This window comes from Mustela erminea, chromosome 5 (genome assembly GCF_009829155.1).
Source record: "Mustela erminea isolate mMusErm1 chromosome 5, mMusErm1.Pri, whole genome shotgun sequence".
In the NCBI taxonomy this organism is placed as follows: Eukaryota; Metazoa; Chordata; class Mammalia; order Carnivora; family Mustelidae; genus Mustela; species Mustela erminea.
Window position 1 is genome coordinate 31880715 of NC_045618.1, and position 23267 is coordinate 31903981.

The window sequence follows — 23267 nt, forward strand, 5'->3', positions numbered from 1 at the left end:
TCAGGCACCGCACCTGGGGAATACACCATAGAGCCAGGAACTAGATCATTTGATGATGAAGTATGGCCTGCCCTCTCCCTCCACAGAACCTGCACGTTGTGGTCATGGTATCCACGTGCCCCAACCCGGGATCATCCATCCAGATGTTCAGCAGCTTGGAACTTCTTGAGAGAAGACCCAGTCACACAAGACTCTGTCACACAAGAGACAGGAGGGAGCTCCTGCTCCCGTGCCGAAGCTGAGGCTTATTTTCTCGGCCTAGTGTCTGCTCAGAGGACCCACATCTTCCTGCGTAGCGGACAATTGGAATGATTCCCTTTGACAGGGGAGGTCCTGCAACGTACAACAACTTCGGCATTCACAAGATAGTATCTTTTTTTAAAAAAAGATTTTTTTTAAATTTATTTATTTGACACACACACACACACACAGAGCACAAGCAGGGGGAGGAGCAGTGGGAAAGGGAGAAGCAGGCTCTCCACCGATCAGGGAGCCCGAGGCGGGACTCAATCCCGGGACCCCAGGATCATGACCTGAGCCAAAGACAAAGGCTTCAACGACTGAGCCACCCAGGCGCCCCCACAGGACAGCATCTTAAGATAACAGCACACCAGTTTTAGTAATCAGGCAAAGATGCCGACCCAAGGCCCAGGCTGGTTGTGCTTCCATATGTCGTCACCAGCATCTTACCTTCACCACCCTCCCCACCATCGCTTCCAGTCTGTTGTTTATACAAGCAACGTGCCTCCATCCAGTTCTGCCGACATCTGGGGTTAGCTTGAGGTGGGCCTGCAGGGCCACAAAGAAGAGGACCTGGGGGAAGGGCTGTCTTGCCCCCATCTCCTGATAGGTCCCCAATCCGTACAAACCCCGTGCGGTTCATTCACTTGGTATTCAATGGAATAATGTAGCTGGTAATGAATTTGTTTTGCATTCAGTTGGATAACACTGTTAGTTATGAATTTATAATTTGCAGAGGGATAAGGTTTTTTTTTTTTTCCTTCGAGGCGTCAGAGAAGCTGTTGCTTACAAACTTGTAATTCGCCGCTGCAAATCCATCTGTAAATGACACTATTGCAAACTGAAAATCTCTCAGGCACGAGGGATACAGTCTCGGAATTAAATTGTGTGTTTGACAAGAACCTGATGCTCTGTCCTGCCTGGGCTCCGAAAGCCCGCCCTTCCCCGCCCCTCCCACGCCAGGGGTTCCGGTTCAGCCCTGCCAGCTTGTCTCCATCACTCATCACTTGGGCCCCCAGTGCTCTTACCCCCTGGCAGTCCAGCACCAGCCCCTACTTTGGGCCCAGGGTGTAGAGAACTGCTCAACCAGTGCAGGTGTCATCTGGGTCTAGGGCACAAACCCCAAAACCCCAAACCCCACTCTTCTCTCCCCCGACTCGGTCTGGGCTTTTGTTTCCCCATCCCTGGAGACTCCAATCCCCTTAGAAGTGTTGCCCGCGGATTCATCAGCCAGTGTGTGGAGAGGAAGTGAGTGTGTCCGGGGACTGAGTCCAGACTAGAGGATAAGTGTGGGAGGACTGGCCCAAGGACCAAGAGGGCAATGACCCATAGGAGCGCAGCCCACGCAGACTACACAGAGCTGAACGTCTTCGCCTCAGCTGCCTCGAGGCTCTTGTGTTTTGTATTTTATATCTTGTGTTTTATATTTGTCTTATTTCCTTTTGCCCTTCTCTCAATGGTTACATGCCAATTCATGATTTTATTTTTTGTTTTTCGTTTTGTTTTGATAAAAGTTTCTGTTGAAGAGTTAACTTAGGATGGAAAGGAAAAGAAGGCTCGACCCATAGTCCCACGGGAGAATGAAACTGGTGCTGGGGTAGGAAGGCAGCATCAGGAAAGCTCTCTAAAGGCTCATCAATAGGGAGTCAGCCATCAACGGTGTGGCCAGATACCCAGGGAGAGGACCAGGACACAGGGACGCACACGCAGGACAGCACAGCCTCTGCCTGGCACTCCTGGCTCCGCCACTGGACAGGCAGCTCCGACAAGGTTGGCCACTGTTTGGATACAAAGAAATTGTGTGCTGTGGGGTTCCATGGCAGAGGCACCCTAACCAGTCTAAAGGGGGCTAAGAGGAGACCTGCTACTCATCAGCTGTGTGACCTTAAGCAAGTTGCTGAACCACCCTGAACTTCCTCAGTTGTCTGTCAGGATTTGCTGAACCCTTGCATTGTAGTCACCCAAAGGGATGGCCAGTCTAGCAGGGAATGCAGATGTCCTAATATCACAAACAACTAAGGGGGGAGGCCACTCTGTGAAGGGTTCTAGGAAGGCTTGCCAAGCCTAGATCTCGAGGGTGAATGGAAGTTAGCTGGAAGAAGATGGGGGAAGAATGCCCATGGGGCAGAGGGGACAGCAAGTACCACAGTCTAGATGCAAGACACACGTGCATCCCAGGCAATGAAAGAAGGTCAGTGTGGCTGAGGGGCAGGGGGTCACCAATGGGAAGTGAGGACAGGGGGCGGCAGAGAGAGCTGCAGTGGACAGATCCCCTGGGGTATCCTGTGAACTTGGGACGTCAGGAAAACGTGAAACACATGACCATTGTAAGCAGGGGAATGATATGTCCACCTCAGAGTTTTCTGAGATCCCTGTGGCTGCTGTGGGGCTAATGCCATGAAAGGACTGGTGAGCACGTGGTAGGGGGTGGATTTCATTGTCTGGTGGAGAGATGATGGTGTCTCAGACACAGGGGGTGGCAGCAGAGAATGGAGACGGGAAATACGCAGGAGGCAGAACGAGCAGAGGTGGATTTGATGCGGGGGGTTGTGGGGAGGGAGAAGAAGGTATAAAGAAGACTCCCAGAGTTTCTGTGAGAACTGCCGAGATAGAAGATGGGGGTGGGGAGGGCTTGTTTCAGAAATATCCAGAGTTCAGTTTTGAATCTGAGCTCCCCAGGAGGCAGGGGATCCCACGAGTCTGGAACCTGGAGAGAATCTGGGCCGGAGATGCGGTGTGGGGACCAGGAGCCATGTAGGAAGCATCGGTAACCGTGAGACAGGTGGGGGTGAGGGTGGGGGAGGGGACGGAGAGGGAAGAGAGAGGGGTGCGCATGAATAGGACATGGAGCGGAGCCCGGAGTAACTCCCGTGTTCTGACAGTGGAATGCAGGCAGAGGAAGCTGGGAGCCAGTGGTGAATTCTCAGCCCTCAGGACTCCAGGAAGGCTCAGTGCCTGCCGAAGCCGAGGGAAGAGAGGTAGCTGACAAGAGACGCGGTTAAGTCCCAAATGCAGAGGGACGACAAGTCAGGTCAGGACTTGGGGGGTGGAGCACCTTGGAGGTCACTGATGACTTTAGCATTTAACAGTTTGCTAGAGGATTGGTCAGGGCGGGTGCCAGATTGCCAAGGGAAGAGGAATGAGTGGGAGCTGGGGAAGAAGAGGCCGGGCGTGGGGACAACTCTTGGGGTAAGTCTGGCTGTGGAGAGAGGAAAGATGAGCCAATTCGTGGAGAGGGACGTGGGATCCTACTTTTAAGACCAGAGAGTTTAGAAAGCAGGTTTAAACACTGATGGAAAGGGACCCGGCAAAAGATATGGTGGGGCGGCAGGGCGGGGGGGTAAGATTTAACCAATAGGAGGGCAGAAAGTGAAGGTAATGGACAGCCTAAGATTCTCCAGAAGGCAGGAGGGGACGATCACACAGTTTGCCCACGCTGTTGGCAGACTAATGCTGTTGGTGGGGTCTGAGGATCAGAGGTTCACGGGAGGGATGTGATGCTGGGGGAACCCCAGAACTATGTGCCCTGCTACTTCCCTCCAGCTTTTTCCACCTTAAAGATATTTTGTTTAATCAAGATGTGAGACAAATAGGCATGTTAGAGATCCGATATTCCAAAAATACAGCTTGGGAATTGACTACAGCAGACTCCGGGGGACATCAAGAATATGGAGGTATCTGTTGGCCAGCAGCTCATTGTGAGGGTCAAACTGGTAATGACCGTGTAATGTGACTATTGCCATACTTGCAGAGGACGTGGGAGCTACAGTGGTGCAGAGGAGGGACCTTACACACGGAGAGACTATTTCAGGAAGTCCTGGCGGTTGTTCTCAAGGAAAAGGGAGAGCAGTGGAGCTTTCCAGACAAAGAAGAGAGCAGGTATAAAGGGTATAAAGGGAGTCGTGTATGAGGACCTGCATGGAGCTCCCCCGGCAGAAGGGACAGAAGCAAGAGGCTGCAGAGAGGAGGTTGGCAGAGACAGACAAGGGCAAGCTCCCGAAAAGAGGTGAATGCCAAACTAGGGAGCTGGGGTTTGCCTTGTAAGGATGGGGAGCCATGGAGGGTCATAACAGGTAGACCAGAAAACTGATACCAGCAACAGTGGATTCCACAGAATAAGTCTGAAGGTTGGCAGGTCCATTAGTTAGCCATCAGCTAAGGCAGGGGCCAGTGGGTCCGAGACAGGGCCTGGTCATCAGTAGAGAGAAGACACTAGTGTACACAGTGTTAAAAGGGTAGAATGAACAGGACCAAACGGATGTGGGAAACGGACCAAAAGGTAGAATGAACAGCCCAAACGGATGTGGGAAACCCCGAGTCGAGGAGATCACAAGTTTCCAGCTTGCGTGGAGGGCTGGAGGGTGGGGCCATCCTCTGGGATGGAGATAATAAAAGGGGCTACATTGAGAGGGGAGAAGACAATGGGTCCTGACGCGGGCACACTGAGTTCGAGGTGACTACATGACATCCTCATGGAAACGTCCAGCAGGCAGGTAGCAATACAGTCTGAAGTTTTGGAACAGTCACTTCTGGAAATAGCAAATTGGAAATCAAGAACCTTTAGGGGTTGTGGAAGACTTCTCTTGGGGGAGGTGTATGGAGTGAGAAGAGAGTCCAAGTGAGAATCCCCATGGATCACCAACATCCTGGGGACCAGAAGAAGAATCCTTGAGAAGCAGTACTCAGGTAGGAAGAGAACCAGGAGAAAATTAGCTATACTGTCATAGAGTAGGGGACGCACCAACATCTCAGGGTCAGGACCATAAAGCGATCACCTTGGACAGGGGAGAAAAAGTGTCTGCAGGTCATAGCAAGGACACCGTCTTGCTCGGTGAGGGTGATTTCAACAATGTAATGACAGCAGAAACCAGGTTATAAGGTTTGCAGAGTGATCAGAAGTGAGGAAGAAGAGGCAGCCACTGCAGAAAATTCTTTTGAAAACGTTGCCGGAGCTGGGAAGATGACAGGGAGCAGGAAGATGACAGAAATGTTCCAAGACATGGTATCTCCAGTAGAAGCCCCATCACTGTCCAGCTGCAGAAAAACACGTCATCTCCTCCTCATTCTGGAATGGCCTGTCCTGGGAGATTCAGAGACAGATGGTCCTTTACTTGGGGATTTTCTCATGGAAAGTTTGCTGGTAACATTATCCATTGATCCTACCTTTGTGTTCAGATATTTCCCTAAGCGGCAAACATTGATACCAATAGGTAATATTTATGGAACACCTACTAAGCCCTGTGCCCTCAGTCTTACATGGATTGAGTCCTCAAGATATCTATCAAGAAAGTATCGACAAAGAAGGGAAACTGAGGTTTGGGAAGATTTAGAGAGTCATGTGGTTAGCAGAAAAACCAGCATATGGGCCTTCCAACTCCACTGCCTCAGGGCTAGCTTCTCTGCTGTCTCTCTCCTTTCTCCAAACATGTTCTCTCTGGCCCTGGTGCCACTTCCCTGGTACCAGGACCCAGTCCTTCTGGGAATTCAGCTTGCAGATTGAATCCTGGTTCCCTCCTGACCAGCTTGCCTATCTCAGTCCTACACTATTAGCCACAATGGATTGCGTGCTAAGATTGCTACCATTTTTCGAGCTCTTGTCTCCCATGTCCCTTCCTAGGGTACAGGGCTTGGTGCTATGTGTTCTTATTTCATTCCATCCTCAAGGCGAGCCTATGCAGTCTCCATTACTTTGACCATTTTGCAGATAGGGAACCTCAAGTTCAGAGAGGGTACGTAATTTGCGCAAGATCACACAGCTAGTAAATGGCAGAGTTGGGACTGAAACCCAAGTCTGCCTGATGTAATAACTTCCCAAATATCCACTCTCCCTCCTATGGCCACAGGGCAGCTGCTCCCAACCCTCAGGTTTCAGGATCTTTAACACGCCACCCTATCCAGAATTCAATCATTTAGTCAGTCATCTGTTTGTTAATATTCCCTGAGCGTATTTGTCAGGCTCCCATTGGTTGTATGAGATAGAAGCCCAGCCAAAGAAGTTGGAGCAAGAAAGGCATTTATTGGCTCTTCGAGTTGGGTAGGATGTGGTTGCTGCTCCCAGGACTGAAAGAAAGACTTCCAGGCCATAAGAGTCAAGATTGGGTCTCAGTGCCACAAGCATGCCCTCTAAACTCCTCTCCCCTCTGTTGCCCTGATTGGCTTCTCCAATTAGTGGGAGAGCTGACCGTAAGTAACATCTACAGCCCAGTAAGGAGGCTTCCCTCCCCCCAGTGTCCGCATATCAATTCCAGGGAAAGATCCAGGTTTTGCTTGGGTAGTGTGCCCACGCCTTGGGCCGGTCACTGGTGCTAGACAAAGGATGACGTTCGATGATATGTGCATTTCAGGTCACTGGCTGGCAACGCGGTAGGATAAGTCAGCACAGCAATGGACAACCCACTAGGTCTCTGTGACAATAGGGGGAGTTTCCCAAAGGAAAGGGATGCCAGAAGTGGGATGATGGAAAACAGACTAAAGAGATAAAAAGTCACTAACTGTCACAGTCCATTACATTGGTCCATGCAAGAGACAGGGGCAGACACGACACAGACACCATCTTGGGGAGGTCAGAGCCTCACAAAGCCATTAATAAGAGCTGATAGCAACTATCAGCCATGGAGCATCTATCAGGTACCAGGCATTGGGCCAAATACTTCCAGATGCATTATTTTATTCCAAGCTCACAATGGCCCTGGAAAGTAGGTACTATTATCATCCTATTTTTCTGAGTCAAAGAGACATTAGAAAATAACTCCCCTCCCCCGTTTTGGCAAGGCAGCCAATATAGGGAAAAATAAAAATGTTTATGGGCTAAGGATAAGGATATCCTGGCTCAGAGAGGTTAAGGGACTTGCCCAAGGTCACACAGCTAACATATTAAATGAACATCCTGGGAAACATTTGGTTAAGGGCCAAAAGAGTTCTTCTGTTTCTGTCTGCCAACCAAGGACTAGGGAAGTCTGTCTAGAGGTGAAGAGGGTGGGAATGTGAATCTAAGCAGAGATCTGAAGGGTAGGACATCTGGGCAAGTAACCAGGGAGGTCGAAGGGAAGAGAGAATGGGTCAGTCTCCAAGAACTAAGGAAGGCAGGCCTGAGGACCACCCAGAACCTAGTTATTCCCTCTCACCTGTGGTAGCCCTTTGGAGATGTATAATCAGAGATATTTTCTGACAAGCCTCTTCTCCAGTCTGCTCTGATCAGCCTACCCCATCTTCAGAAGACATATACACCAGTCCCTCTGCTTTTCCATTCTGGATGCCCTCTTGGGTGTCTACCCAGTGGATGTGGGTCCCAGACATTTGATCCACATAGGTAGCAGAAGAAATATCACTTCCCTTTTCCTAAATAACTCACTTCTATGAATGAGACCGCAAATCAAGTAAGTATTAAGCAGTCCCATCTTAGCCTCTGAAACAAAGTTCATTGTCTCCTAACAACTCCCATGTTCAAACACCTCTCCCCCACCCTGCACGTGCACAGATGGTCCCGTGGACCCAAGGATAGAAACTCCTTCAATTTCCTCAGGCTCAGCCCGTTTTTGATGTTGGCTAGCCTTAGCATCAGACCTTCTGTGAAATGGTTGGTGGGACTATAGGAATCCATTTATCTGAAGTGCCTAGAGTAGTGACATTCACGGACACAGTAAACAGAATGATGCTTGCCAAGGGCTGAGGGAGACAAAGAATGGACAGCTATCACCAGCTGGATTCAGAGTTTCAGTTTTTCAAGATGGAGAGAGTTCTGGAAATGGATGGTGTTGGTGATTGCCTGACACTGTGAATGTACTTAATACCACAGAACTGCACACTTAAAAATGGTGAAGAAGGTAAATTTTATGTGCATCTTACCACAGTCTTTAAAAAAATGATGATGGGTGTGGCCTCTGGTTTCACCACATCCCCAGGAGAATATCTCCCCTCACCCGAGGCAACTAGACCCTCACCCAGGGCCTCTGGAAGACCCCTGTACAAACCCCTCTGAGAGAGATTGGAGAATTGATGAAGCCACTACTGGCCTCAGCACACTGCTGGCCCCAAAATTCAGTACCCTCCATGGGCCAGGCTCAAAACCACCATTTAGCCCCATCTCTCTTGATCCTTCCTCCGCCTCTAGTTCCAGATCTCTACCTCCCCATCAACTGAATTTTTGATAGTGTCAGTTAGACTTACTTCTATTCCTCACCAACATTCAGCACCCAATGCCCCATGATAAGGCTCCTGCCACCTTCCTTCTCCTTCCTCCCCCAAAAGCCCATCACTTGTGGCCTCCTAAGTCCCAAGGCCAGCGGGCTCCTTGCATTCCATCTCTCCCAGCAGCTCTGCGCAGCCTTTGACATGGCGGAGCATGCCTTCCTTCAAACCCTGTCCTCCTAGGCCCGCAAGACTCCCCGTTCTCTTGGTTCTTCTCCTACCTCCCTGACTATTCCTGCTCCATCTCACTCATGGACTCTTTTCCAAAATTCCAGCCTCGACATCCCGCTTTGGGTGCTAGTCTACACAATCATCCTGCTTAATCTCATCCTCCCTAAAGACAATTCAATTTAAAACACAACACAACACCCCTCTCAAGGCCAGCCATAGAACCGTATAATCAGTTGTCCTCAGGGTACCTCCCCTGTCCCAAACTGGACCCCTCATCTTCACCCCAGACCCCAGACCCATGGTTCTCTAGCAAAACTGTGCGCACAACCATGCTCCCAGGCTCCCAAGTTATAAGCCATAAGCTCAAAGAGGCATCCTGGACTCTCCCTCTCTCTCAAAGTTCAGCCCTAAATCCTGTCCTATTTTCCTAAATTTTTTCTTAAAGCTTCCCCTCCTCTCTGTCTCTGCTCCCACTCCGGCCTCCCCCTCTCTCAGCCGGATTCTTACACCCTCCTAACTGGTCTCCTCCCTGTGGCCTAGCCCTCAGCTCCACAAGGCCACAGGGGAATCTCCTGAGAAGGCAAGCAAGTCCAAGTTCCCCTCTGACATCATCCCACCCCTCTGCCTCAGGAGAAAATCCTAGCACCTAACTGTGGCCTCCAAGCCCCTCGGGGATCTGGTCTCCCTCTAAGCCACTTTCCACAGAGCTGTCAAATAGCGCACAGTTTTAAAACGCACAGTTGTTTTTTTTTTTTTTTTAAAGATTTTGTTTATTTATTTGATAGAGAGAGAGAGATCACAAGCAGGCAGAGAGATGGGGAAGCATGCTCCCCGCTGAGCAGAGAGCCCCATGCGGGGCTCGATCCCAGGACCATGATACCCTGGGACCCTGGGACCATGACCTGAGCCAAAGGCAGAGGCCCAACCCACTGAGCCACCCAGGCGCCCCTAAAACGCACAGTTTTAAAGCGCACAGTTGGTTCCCGACTCCCTCTCCTCTCACTTCTACCTCTGAGCCGCTGCTCTAACCATTCCCCCCCCCCCCCAGGAGTGCTCATCCCCACCTCCCCCACACTGACAGTCACCTGGGTAACTCCTACTTCTCCTTCCAGAAGCAGCTCAGGGGTTGCCTCCTGGGAGAGCCTGCCAGCCCCTGACCTGGGTTGCTCCCCGCCCTCCCCAATCCCTTAGCGTTTCTTAAAGAACTTGCCTTTGTCCTGCAGTTTACCGCCCCAACTTCTCCAGGAACTGTGAGCTTCCTGAAATGCTGTCTTTCCTATCTAGGACCCCAGAGTCTAGTCTGTCTGGTACACAGAAGGTGCTGAATAAATGTTGAGTAAATGGACGAGTAACTGAAGAAATGATCTATGTCTAACGCACACCTGTCACCAGAGCCTCCGACTCCCAGCTCTACCTACCTTAGAGCTTGGCACACAGTAGGTGCTCAGTAAAGATTGTCTGTATTCTATTTTCTGAATTAATCTGCTTCAGAGCAAGGTCTGGGGGAGGTTGGGTATGATGAAGGGAAATGGGGAAGGTCTGGGCAAAGAAAACTTCGCCAGAAGAGAGGTTTGGGGTGCACCGCAGTGGGGGAAGGGGCGATAGGGGTGCCTGGAAAGGCGGGAAGAACTAAGTGGCCAGACCGCTGCCCCTCCGCTCCCGGAGGTCAGACGGAGTCCCCGCCCGGCTAGTGCGCCTCCAGCCCCGCAGGCGTAGGACCCTTGCGGTCCACCCCCAGTCAAACCCCCCGGTTCGCGCGCTGGGCGCTCGGCGCTGGGCGGCGTGTGTGTCGCTTTAAAAGCTCCCTCCCGGCGCGCAGGGCCGGCCCCTTCTCTGACAGCGCCGAGCGAGCCGAGCCGAGCGAGCCGGGCGGCCTTTGAGGGAGCCAGCGCCCGCCCGGGCGGCCAGTCCGGCGGGGGGCGGCGGGGCGGGCCGGGGGCGGCCGGGGCGCGGGCGGCTCGGCGGCGCGGCGCTCCGGGAGCGGGCCCAGGCCCGCGGAGCCCCGGCGGGGCAGGGCAGGGCGAGGCAGCGGAGGGAGGCCCAGCTCCGACCCCGCGCTGCTCTGCCCCACCGGCAGCGACCCGGCGCCGGGTGGCTGGCGAGGCGGCGAGCGGAGCGGGAGCGGGCCAGGGGGGCGGCGGGAGCGGAGCGGAGGCTGCGAGCCCGGTGCGCCCGGGCCCGGCCCGGGCCCGCCGCGCGCGCCCCCTCCCCTCCCTTCCCTGCGCCTCGCCTCCTCCTCCTCTCGCTCTCCTCGCCTCCTCTGCTCCGCCCGGCGCCGCTCCCGCCCGCGCCCGGGCCGCCGAACCCAGCCCCGCCGGGCCCCCTGCCTCGCGCGCTCTCGGCCCGGCCCCGCGGGGACCCGGTCCCCGCGGCCGCCGCCGCCCCTCCCCCCGGGTCCGGCGGCTTCCGGACCTTTCCGACCGCAGACTGAGCGGTGGGAGCCTTCTCGCCCCCGGCGGACAGTGGGGCCGGGCTGAGCGGACTCTCGCGGCCGCTCCGGACGCCGCGGGTGCCGGAGTGCGGACCTTCTGGGTCCGGGTTGAGCGCGCCCCGGGCGCCCAGCGGTACCCGCTCACTCCGGGCAGGGCAGGCAGATCCCGGCGGAGCCCGGAGCCGGCCGATCTGGACTGGACAGAGCAAATCCCTGACTGTGCCGAGCCTGGGGGATCCCGGGAGTGGGCTGAGGGGATCCCGGCGCCCTCCGATCCCTCCGACTTTGGCTCACACGCTGGGACCGGCCCGGCGTCGCCTCGGTCGCCCGGCGCCCGGGTCACCTGTGGCCTCGGAGCCCCGAGCCCCCCGGACCCTCTCTGGTTCCCGACCCGGAGCCCGGCGGGGGTTGGGGGAGATTTTTCTGGCCCCCTTCCTTGGAGCGCGGAGGCCCCGCCCCCTCCCACCGTCCAGATGTCTCCCAAGGCGGCTCTGAGGACCTCCCTGTGGCCGGGGGCCGAAGGGTCCAGAGAAAGAAGCCCGCCCTAGGGAGCCTTGGGGGCCCCCCAACGTCCTCTTGGGGCTTGGCCCCCGACGCTGCTGGGAAGGAAGGCTGGTGTCCCCACCATTGGTGAGTCCGGGAGCAGAGCGGGGGTTCAGAGGGAAGGCGGGGCTGAGGAAGGGAGGGTCCGCTGGGACTGAGGGCACCCTGGGGGCACTGGGAGGGAGGAGGAAGGACTGGAGAGGCCCTCTCGTGAACCAGCGGGACCAGGCCTGGCTGGGGGGTGGAGGCACGGGGGACTGGGGAAGCTGGGGCAGGGTGCCCCGTAGCAGGCTGAGGACTTCTGCCTTTAGAGCAGGGACTCCTTCATTTCCTTCTAGAGGAAGGGCTATGCTGTAGATAATCTGCCTCCATCACCCCTCCCCACAAAGGAAAAAAAAATCCCCAGCGACGAAGGGTGCAGGCTGGCGAGAGGAGGGAGGCAGCGGCATTGCTTGCCGGCTGGTGGTGCAGCCTGGGAGGGCTGACGCCAGGCTTGCTCTCTCTGCAGGGGGCTGCCCTTCTCCATCCAGCTCCCTTTTCAGAGCTGCCCACATCTGGAGCCCCCACCACAACCACATCTGGAAGACCCCAGCCACCGTCCCTCTGCAGGTGTCAGTTGCACCCGGAGACCTCTGCCTTTGCAACCTCCTAGGAGTTGTGAGGGATTCCTGCTGCCTTCCCCCATCCCAAGGGCATCTCTTACCCTTAGTCCCTGCAGAGTCATCCCCCTGCCTCGGTGTCCAGGCTCAGCCAGAGATCAGCTCAGCCCAGGCACAGGCACTCCAAGTCCTGGCGGCCACTCCTGAGGCCCAAGGCCCCTCCCCCTGTCCTCCTGTGTCCTCACCTTGACCCCCTCCGTCAGACTCTGTCTTCCTCTGGGTGTCCCATTCCCCACCCAGAGGCAGAGGAGGCGGGGTGGCAGGGGGCAGGGGCTGGGTGAAGGCCACCCAGGGCCAGGGTGGGCTGGGGGGCCGTTAAGATGTGGAGCTCTGCCTGGCCGAGGGGGGCTCCGTGGTGGCAGACGCAGCGTGTGCCCGGCTGGGGGGAATATGGGCAGGCCTGCAGCAACGTGGTAAAGGATGAACATTCGGGGCGCCCCGGACCTCGGGCAGCCCAGTGACGACCCCAGCAGTGGTGGCCAGCGGGAGCGGATCCGACAGCGCATGAAGATGGTCATCGGGCAGCTTGAGGGCATCCTGCAGGAACTCAAGGAGGTGGCCAAGGAGCTAAGGGAGGTGAGTGAGGGGCCAGACAGCCCCCCAGACCAGTTTTCCTCAGCCTGGCCCAAAAAACACACATATGTGTTTCCATTTGTGTGTGTGTGTACTCAAAGCTGCATGCACACGTGTCACTTTGCTGGGTACTTCCTTTTCCTTGTTCTCCTTTCCCCCAAATCTGCTTTGCTAGGGACCTCAGCATACTCCAGGACTAGCGGGGCCCTGAGGTAGCAGAGCCAGTTTGGGCAACATGTCATGGGCCCAGGGTTCTGTGGTTAGCACTCGGGGCTGCCAAGGTGATAAATATAGACTAAATCCCACCATAGCCTCTTAGTGGGAGACACTCTCCTGGGGCCCAAGCTGGCTTCTGACCCCACCATCTGCCTCCCAGACTCCGACCTGCTCAGAAACGGTTCTGGAAGAGTGTTGATGGCCCTACTGAGAAGGCCTAGCTCAGAGCATTCTCGGGAAGTCACACTCAGGCTACTCAGAACCCTTGATCCTGGAAAAATTGAAGCAGCTATATGCTCCCTGCCCTGAGATGGGAATGCATCCAAGGGGCTGCTAGTGGGTACCAGGGTTCCTGTGTACTTTGGTTGGGGGCTGGGGGATGGGGGCAGAAATCTCATCTAAACGCGTGCATCCCTGTCCAGAGTTCTGAATGTTTCTGCCAAGGCTGAAAAGTCACTGAGAGATCCTGAGATGTGTGTCCCTCTCTGTCTCTCTAAGTGGAACCCGGCTTAATTACTGCTTCCCACATTGCTGGGGTAATGAGGTACACATGTCCTCAGCCCTGCCCCCTGGGCTGTGTTCAAGCCCAAAATGCATGACCAGCGTTCTGAGCCACTGGCCTGAATTTGCCCACTGGGTGCCATTATGCCAGCCAGGTGGGCTTTAGGCAAATTTCACCTCCCTATAACCAGGGCCCCTGCAGAGATAGCAGAAAGAGTGATTTAACGGGAGTTATGGGTTCCTGCTTTCCCCAGCCAGCTGTGCGGGAGGATGGGGGCTCTAGGAGGATTGAGAAGAAGGGGTGATGGTAGGTGCCAACTGCAGCCTGACCTGAGAGCCAAGGAGCAGGAGATGTTTGAAGGGAGCTGTATCCAGAGCAGAGGGGTTGTGGAGAGGCTGGGACATGACCTGATGTGGGGCAGGGCAGGGCAGCCCCTCAGCCCAGAATCAGCCTTGTGGTGAAAGCCAGGTGCCCCCAAGCGACCCCTCCTCTCCCAACCTCACTGGTCCAAAGAACAAAACCCTTCTTTGTCACTCCCTAGCCCATCTTTTTCTAGACCCTCTTTGGGTCCATCAGGGCCATGGGAACCATCCAGAGTCTCGGTCTTGGGCAAGGGTATGGGACTTATGCCAGGAAAGAGCCCACCCAGAAAAGAGCCAGGACTGACTCTAAGCCTGGAAATATGACAGCACAGAACCTACTCTCAATTGAGCATCTTCCCCGATCTGCCTCCCCTGTCCCCCCAAACATGGTCCTCCAGGTCATCCATAGGTCAATACCAGCCCTGTCCATTTTCTGTTTGAAGAAACTGAGGCCCAGAGAGGGCTAGGGCCTTATCCAAGCTCACACAGCCTACCAGGGACAGAACTAACTGGAACTCAGGTTCCTGTTGCCTCTTCTGAGGCTAGAGCAGGTGGGCCAGCCAGCGACCTTTTTGCATCTTGACTGGGTCTTCTAGAGATGCTATCTTATGCTCATGCCGTGATGCCCTGAGGGGGGCGCCCTTCTGGGGACGAGGCAGGGACACCAGAAGTACTAGGATTTATTTGCAGATTTTTAGATGTTCCCTCTCTCTCTTCTCAGCACATACACTCACCCACCCCCACGTCTCGAACAGCAGAGCCTCAGGTCCACAGGCTGTGCAGCCCAAAGGCCTGAGCCAGGACAGAGAGAGATGCATTCCCTCCCCCTATATACCCTGGAGGCCATGTGCCTCCACCCAAGACTTTGGCAGGTTGCTACGGCAACCAGCATCTACCCCGTATGCCACTGCCTGCCCGCTGCCAATGGCACCCAGCTGGGAGGGGGGCAGGCCTCAGAACTCCCCCATCCCCCAGGCAGGGTCTGGACACAGGGTGATGGGCCAAAGGGAGTGTTGAGGAAGGCAGGTGAGGCTCCGGGAGGCCCAGGCAGAAGAGGAGACACCCTAGCTGACTTCCCGTGCGATGGGATTTGTCAGGAATGGAGCTACTCAATGGGGATGCCATGACTTGGTTTGGCGTATGGGGTTATAGCCCTGTGATCTTGGTTCTTGATCCTCCAAGGGGGCTTCTAAGGCAGGATCTACCTGGCTCTTCTCAGTCCCTTTGGGTCTACCCATGCCCATCCGGGGCATGGATAGACCCAAGGTCCAGAGGGTAGAGGCAGGTGCTTGTTTGTTCATTATACCTCTTTCCCCAGACACGACCAGCTCAAGGCTCACTGAGCTGAGGACAGCAAAACACTTAGATATAAAGGCAAGATTCGCATGCAAGACTGCAGGGGGAGACCACAGGATGCTTGATTGAAGGAGCAAGTCCATTCTCTTCGTCCTGCTGCTCCACTTCCCTTAGCCCCAGACACCACTGATCAGGGCAAACTGTCCTTGTCCCCTGGAGCATACAGCCTGAAATTCACAGAAAGACGACAGACACTAAAGCACTTCCTCCCTCAGACCCTGAGCCTCTGTCTCCTCATCTCTGAAATGGGGATGCCAATCTTCCCCATCTCAGGATGCTCTTACAAGGATTTCTCTGGGGCTTGGTATGTGGTAAGTGGGGCTAACACGGCCCTAAAGGTTTTGGAGTTCCCTCTCCCAAAGCTCCCCCGCCCTCCCAGACCCTTGCTCCAGCTCTCACCGAGCTCCCCCATGTGATAGGAAGCAAGGTCCGTCCCATGGGTGGGTAAAGTTCCTTAATGGACTAAGAGAGGGGAGGAATGTGAAAGTGCTTTGAAAGCTGAAACTGCCGCAGAGGGATGTGACAGTCGATCATTAATTAGCCCTCATTCTCCTAGGTTCCCCAATACTCCAGGATGCCAGGCCAATCCCAGCAGGCTCTCGAAGCTACACAAAATTCCATGCATCTTAACTCAGAGATGCAGCGCAGTCCAGAGGCTAAGAGCACAGGCTCTTAGAGCCAGAGGTCTCTGGTTCAAATCCAAGATCCGCTCCCTTCCTAGCTGTGTGGACTTGGTCAAGTTACTTCACCTTTCTGGGCTTCTGTTTTCTGGCAAATGAGGATACTGAATGTTATACCTCCGCGACCAGCCCCAGGCTATTGTAAGAATTAAATGTACTACCGTGTATAAAGTACTTAGCACAGAGATGGACACAAAACTAGCTCCACATCTTTTCGATATTATTAATGAGACATTCTGGCATTCGCCGGCTCCTTACTCCATGTGTGGCCTTGTTCTTTTGGAGTCCTATGAGCTTCTTAGCCATGATTGGAGTGGTCCGAGCCAGGCCCCTGGCCTTCTGGCTGGTACCCTTCAGCCTCTCCTGCGATAGACAGTGCCACCCTCTTCCAGCATGGAAAGGGGTGCAGAGTGACAGTGATGGGGGAACGGGGTCTCCAATGAGATGCCTTTGGAAGAGAGACCCAAAGGGTACAAGACAAATAGATATCCAGAAGAGCCTTCCGGGCAGTAGGTGCAGCTCATACAAAGGTCCTGAGGAGGAAGTATGGAAGTGTACTTGGCATGTTCGAGATCAGCAAAAAGGAAGCCAGAACAGCTGGAGTGGGGTGAACCAGGAGGAGAAAAGCAGGAAAAAAGAAAGGTCAAAGAGAGAGCAGGGAGTCCAATTACACAGAACCTTGTAGACCATGGTATTCAGATATACCCTCCGTGAGAACACCACATGCTCTCCAGCAACCTCCTACTTGTGGTTCTGGATGGGCATCTGCCTCCCCACTGCTCTCCTGGTTCCCCACCAGCTGTGGGGCCCCGAAGGTCAGGGTCAAATACCCTCATCCTTGCCTTCCAGAAGCTGAGTTCCTCCCCTTCCTCCTGCCCAAGATGTCACTCAGCATAGGAGCTCATAAATGAACCTCAGGTTCACTGTGGGGGGACATAACTTGGCATGCCTGCCCACCTGGGGTGGCCATGGAGGATCCCACACACACACACCTGATTTTCACAGGGAACAGGCCTGCTAGCAGTTGTGCAGTCCCCTGGGCAAGGGGCTGCCTCTGGGGCGGCATGGAGAGCCAGGGGCTGTGCAGGCACGAGATGGTTGTGGCCCGGCCAGGAAGCAGCAGGGCAGGAGAGGCTGGGGACCACGGAGCTGTGCCAAAGTGGGTCAGCTCTATCACCCGCAGCTCAGCAAGAATTGTGCGGAGTTTTTCTTCTTATTTATTTATTTATTTTTTCCTCACCTTCCTTTCCTCCCTTTTCCCTTTGCATTCTCTTCCTTTGGACAGATTCATGAAGCTCTCTGGCCAATTAGGCCAAATTGCAGGATGAGAGTCATAAATCACAGTCAGCTCTCTCCCCCCTCCCCAGCTGCACAGCCCCTCCCCCTGCAAGACAATAAATAACATAATCACAAAATTAAAAAATAATCAGTGGTCATAAATAATGCAGATCTCCAGTTATGTAACCAGCTGCCTGGGGAGCTGGGAGGGAGGGGAGGAGGTAGCAGTTTGCCGAGGGAGGTGAAGGGGCCAGAGGTGAGGGAGATACCTGTGCTGGGAGTCCTGAGTCCTCAGCCCTGACTCTGGGGCCTTAGGGAACACAGATGTGCTTTCCTTGGCATGGAGGCTCAGCCAGGGCTGGAGGGAGGGCTGGGCAGGCGAGAGAGAACTGTGGAACTCCATCTCAGAAGAGCAGCCCCCAGCAATGTTTTTGTTTGTTTGTTTTTGTTTTTGTTTTTTGCCCCCAGCAATTTTTTTAAGGCCTCTGTCTCACCTCATCCGCTCATCAATGGCTGTATTTGCCAACAGTGTGCCAATCTCTGTGCCAACTGGGGTTGCCATGGTGGGCAAAACATTCCCAGTCCCACCCCTCGGGGGGCTTACTGTCTTGGGGGTGGGGGGACATCCATCATATAACATACATGCGCATTAAAGTATAGCAGTGATAAATATCAGAAAATATTTTTAGGAAAGGCACAGGGTGCCTTGAGAGCCTGTCATAGGGAACCTGTCCTCAACGGAGCGTCAGAGAAGACTTCCTTCTGGAAGTGAGATGGATGAGTAGCAAAGGAGGGAGCATCCCAGGTGAGGCCCAGAGGCAGAAGCGGGCTCAGGGGAGTGTGTAGAGCTGGTGAGGAGGCAAGCCTGGCAGACTGGTAGCACCTGCTGGAGGACAAAGACCCTCCAGGCCAGAGCTGGTGGGGGTTTGCGTTCGAGAGGCTCAGGAGTCTGGGTAGCAGGGAAGTGCTGGAAGTGGAGGGGTGACATGGTCCCGTTGGCTGATTACTAAGTGCCTTAAATGTAGCAGGAGTGGGGCAGGAAGCTGCCACCAGACAGGGACAGTCGTTCAGATGAGCTAGCTGAGGCAGTGAACAGGACAGCAGTTGGGGACGCCCTCGGGGTGGGGCAGGTTTGTCATGGCTCTCAGCCCTACCCTTCCCCTCCAGATCAGGCAAGTCTTGTTCTTAAGGTGCCAGGACTCCTGACTTGTGGGCTCCATTCCGCTCCTCCAGTGCCTGGGGCTTACCTTAGTGTCCCCATCAGCAAGCACAGTGAGGAGCTGAAGTCAGCAGTGTTTCCAGTCCCTCTGGCTTTGAGGCTCCATGATTCTCTGATTTTTATGTTGTCATTTCTCTCTCCATTCTCTCTTCTCCCCCTCTCGGTCCTTCTGTATATATAATTATTTCCCTGCACTCCAAGACAATCCCAAATTATGTGCAGGCAAAATGATTATTAAATCTCAGAGAGAAATCACAGATTTCGAGGCATCGGAAGCAGACAGGCAGGTAAGGTGGGGATTGCCCGCCCTCCTCCATCCCCACGGACCCCATGAAGTGAGGTAGAGGGGCCCTGCCTACCGTCTGGGTACACTGGGCACATGACTCCTCTTTCTGATCCTCACTTATGTCATTCAGCAAGTAGCTGTGCCTGTCCCTCAGGCTCGGGGCCAGATTTGCCTTTGAGCTTCATTACCTCTTGGCTATAAGACCCTCTTCTGCTTCCCTCTGCTCTGTCTGGAGACAGACCTACTTGAAGGAACATAGGTACCCCCCATGTGCTAGGATTTGAAATGCCCAACACGTCCCATTATTCTGCCACAGGCACTGGAAACTCCCATCCGCTCTTGGGCCTGGTGCAGGCGCCTGGTCCCGTAGGAGCACCCACGGGCACACGGTGGGTACTGATCTAGTCTGTGTTGTTCTACCTGCTTCCCGTGCGTCATGTCATTAAATCTTCCCAACGGCCCTATCAAATAGATACAACTCAAATTCCCCTTCATGAAGACACTTAGCACAGGGACGCTGGGTAACTTGGCTAAGGTCACACAGCCTGTCAGGGTGAGGCCAGGGTTGGACCCTAAGTCTGACTCCACAGCCTGGCTTCTTAAGTGCTTGGTGGTGCCAATTCTGTGTTTTAAGCCACACCCATAACTAGTGAGGCCCCGTCACCCTGGTGAGGAGAGGAGTTTCATCCCACTTTCAGGGAGGACACGGAGACTGGAGAGGGAAAATCACGTGCTTCAAGTTCCTTAGCTGAGACGTGGCCTCCTTGTCATGACTGCTAGTCCCCCTCTGTCCCATCCCTCCATACCCTGGGGATGAAACCAGAGAAGGGTGTTCTGATGGAGAAGGGGAAGGGGCTGAATGGGAAGGCTGCCTGAGCAGGTGGCCAGCAGGAACTTCTTGGGTGGGAAGGAGAGTGTCCAGGCCTGACAGCTTTAGAGATACTGCCCCTTTAGAGATCCCTGGCCTGTGTGGTCTTCCTCACAGGGCATTAGGAGCTCCAATTCTGGGCCCAGCCTGGCCTCAGCCAACCCTGTGTGGTCATAGCCTGTCACTCAACCAGATTCCTATTAGCTGTGTCCCCACCCTGTGCAACAGCGGACTCAGGCTCAACTTGGTCAGGGTCTCATTTGAGGGTGTGGCTGTCCCAGAGACACAGGGCCTCCCCTCAGGCTGGCAACACTCTGAGGTTCTGTGTCTTTGCCATCCCAGGCCCCAGGCCAGTGGTTCTCAAAGTATGCCCCTGGATTAGCCCCTGGAAGTTTGGGTATGTGCCTTCCCAAGTCCCCCTCCCCCACCCCAGGACCTACTGAATCAGAAACTCTAGGGGGTAGGCTGGAGCACACTCCAGTGTGCGAGCCCCCTGCTCTGCGCCGGGGCTCCCAGCCCTCAAGTGGGGCTCGGGCTGAGCAAGGGCTTCTAAGGGATGTGAGCTTCTCTGAGGGAGAGGGAGTCACTTGGGTGTGGGGGGCATAAGACAGGGTGGCCAGATTGGAGAGTGGCGCCCTGTCCCCATTGCCCAAGCCCAGAAATCACAGCAGCACCTCATAGTGGTGTGCAACTTTGCAGGGGAGCAGCAGGAGGGGCTGGGAACTACAGCCCCCCCACTCCCCGCAGTTACTTGTGCCTGTGGTGTATCTTCTAGAAGCTCAGGAGAGGATGATCTCATGGGTGGAAGTCTGACACTTAGTAGGTGCTCAGAGATGGGAGATGATGACACTGTTCTAATCAGTGCCCCAGGGAGACTTTTCATAGCCCTCCTCATTGCTAAACATGAAGCCCTGGGGAGGATGGCAGGGCTGGGGTCATCACACTTGAATGGTTGAGGTCCAGAGAGGTTATGTGACTTACCCAAAGACACACAGAACAATGTCCAAGTTAAATCTGAAATCCAAATGTCCTAATTCCCCCAGTCTGCAGGTTTCAGCCAAGTGTCCCTGCCACCCCGGGGGCCTGGAGCTATGAGGAGTGGATATCCCTAGGCATGGACACCCCAAAACAGCTTCTCAAGTCATTTCTATAAACACAGAGTTCTAAAATGTCAGAGATGGAAGGGACCTTAGAAATAAACCATTCACCCAACCTCCCCATTTGCAGATTGAGAAACTGAGCCTCAGAAGGAAAATGACGGACCAGGTCACCATCAGAAACCGCTCCCCCGCCCCAACTTCTGACCAAGTAAACTTCCTGCTGCCCCCAAACACCTCAGTCCATGATTTTTGGCTTTGTTTTCATCTTGCACATTGGGGGACTCCCTACCCCACCCCTCACCGACCACCTAGCACACCCCTGGGCAGCAGTCATCCTCATAAACATCCGTTAGACTAAGGACTTCTTTAGTTCGTTCAGTAACAGACTGCTCTGACCCTGGGAAAAGGCCCCAGGGAGGTGCTTGGGACTGGATCCTGGGCTCAGTGACTCACTGTGTATGTCCTGTCCTTGGGTCATTTGGGTCCCTTGGTCTCTCTACTTGGCTATTATTGTTTGGCTGTTTTCAGTTTTGGTCGGAATCATTTCTCCTCCTCTTACACGGTCCTCTTCTGACATCTCTGATGGGGTCTCCCTTTTCCCCTCACTGTCTTCATCCCAGTTTCTGTGCTGCAGGGCCTAGGCGAGGGGACGTCCTGAGGCAGGCCACCTGGATAGAGGCAGGGTGTCCCTGCACATGGGGTGAGTTGGGTGCCCTGAGCTTGGCAGCCAAGCTGCCCCCTAAGTGCTTGTAACAAGCGGCTCTGGGCCTGAGAGGGGGGTTTCCTTACTGCTTACCAAATGATGCTTGTGTTATTCCTTCCTCAACAGCCAGGGTTGATCTCCACTCATCAGGGCACAGGGTGGGGACGGAGGGAGGAGGCTCTGGGATTTGTGGGGGTGCGGTGGAGGAGACCCACGAGGACAGTCATTGACCAGCAGCACAAGCTGGTCCAGGAGGGTTTGGAAAACGGGGGCAGAGTCTTCCTCATGGTCACCCCATATCATTTCTTTTCCAAAGGTGTGTGGTCTGCTCATCTCTCCACTGAGTGGCCTTGCTGGAGGGTCAGCCCTGTGTAAACAGCTGCCTCTCCATCTAAGGAAAATGGAGCTCTGAGCACCAGGGCTGTGCCTAGAGCAGCAGCTGGCTTTGGGGGAGAGGGGTGTGAGGGTGCAGGGCTGGAAGGAGGGGCTGAGGAGTAGGAAATGGCCCAAACCTGCTCACCCTTGTCCAACATGGGCCCTCAACAGGTGGACAAACCCGTGACCATCCTCTGGGGTCATCAGCCAGGCATCTAGCAGGGTGGGACGGGGACATGCTTGCACCCATATGATGCTAGGCCCCCTCACCCCTCTTTCCTTCCCCGGCCAGGTGGTGAGCCAGATCGATAAGCTAACCTCAGACTTCGACTTTGAACTGGAGCCAGACGACTGGACCACGGCCACTGTGAGCAGCACCTCCAGCAGCGACAAGGCGGGCGTGGGCGGCCCCTTCGACCTGGGGCACCTGGACTTCATGACGGCGGACATCCTTTCAGACAGCTGGGAGTTCTGCTCCTTCCTGGACGCATCCACGCCCTCGGACTCCGTGGACGGCCCTGAGCTGACCCGGCCCGGGGCTGGCCCTGACTACCGGCTCATGAATGGCGGCACGCCCATCCCCAATGGGCCTCGGGTGGAGACCCCGGACTCCTCCAGCGAGGAGGCCTTCGGTGCTGGTCCTGTGAAGGGCCAGCTGCCCCAGCGGACCCCGGGCACACGCGAGAGGGTACGGTTCAGCGACAAAGTGCTCTACCACGCTCTGTGCTGTGATGACGAGGAAGAGGACGGCGAGGAGGCGGTGGCGGAGGAGGAGGTGGGCCTGTCCCCAGAGCCGCCACGTCCAGAGGCCCATGTAGGCCCCCTCAAGCCCTCCCCTGCTCCCTATAAGCCAAGGCGCTCTCCATTGACTGGCCGCCGCCCAGGCCCCACCTTGGCCCCCGAGCAGACCCGAAGGGTCACAAGGAACAGCAGCACCCAAACGGTGTCAGACAAGAGCACTCAGACGTTGCTGCCCTACACAGCTGCCAAACAGAAAGCCAAGGGGAAAAACTAGGGGCTGGGGAGGGGCCTGGGGGGCGGTGGGTACATAGAGCTATAAATATATATATATATACATATATATATATTTAAACAAATGCAGTCATAATAAAATTTTAAAATGCTAAGTATCTAGCCCCAAAGGCCCCAGAGCTTTCTCGGAGCTCATCTTAGACACAGAGGTGCCCCCTCACCATCTAGGTCCCAGAAGGGGTGGCCAGAAGCCCCTTCCCTTCCTTCTCATCACAGGGCTCCTGGAAGGGGTGTTCAAAAGTATGTAAATTAGGTGGGATTCCTCTCTCAGGTTCCTGAGCATACTGGCTCTGGCTGCTGGCTCTGACCCTGGAGCTGGCCCTGTCCTGGAGGGGATTTATCTGTAGGTGGCAAGCTCACAAGGAGCAGAGTCCAAGGTCAGGGTTAACTATTGGTCTGACAGGCAGGACTGAGGGCCTAGCGGGTCCCTGAGCCAGACCCAAGATCATTTACATCCACCTCCCCCCATGTTTTCTGCTCTAGGGC

The 23267-nt window shown here is 54.9% G+C and overlaps 1 protein-coding gene across 1 annotated transcript; it reads left to right on the forward strand.

Annotated features, from left to right (window-relative positions):
- Positions 1–10887: 10887 nt before the first annotated feature.
- INSYN1 (inhibitory synaptic factor 1) lies at positions 10888–22836 on the forward strand. The gene is made up of 3 exons (XM_032342505.1): positions 10888–11659; positions 12081–12807; positions 22042–22836. Exons 2-3 carry the CDS (start codon positions 12652–12654, stop codon positions 22762–22764), a joined length of 879 nt encoding a protein of 292 aa, XP_032198396.1. The 5' UTR covers positions 10888–11659; positions 12081–12651; the 3' UTR covers positions 22765–22836.
- The last annotated feature ends 431 nt before the right edge of the window (positions 22837–23267 follow it).

Coding starts and splice junctions, on each gene's coding strand:
- INSYN1 (XM_032342505.1), top strand. CDS start 12,652: ATGAACATTCGGGGCGCCCCGGACCTCGGGCAGCCCAGTGACGACCCC. Junction 12,808..22,041: donor TGGCCAAGGAGCTAAGGGAG/GTGAGTGAGGGG, acceptor TTCCCCGGCCAG/GTGGTGAGCCAGATCGATAA.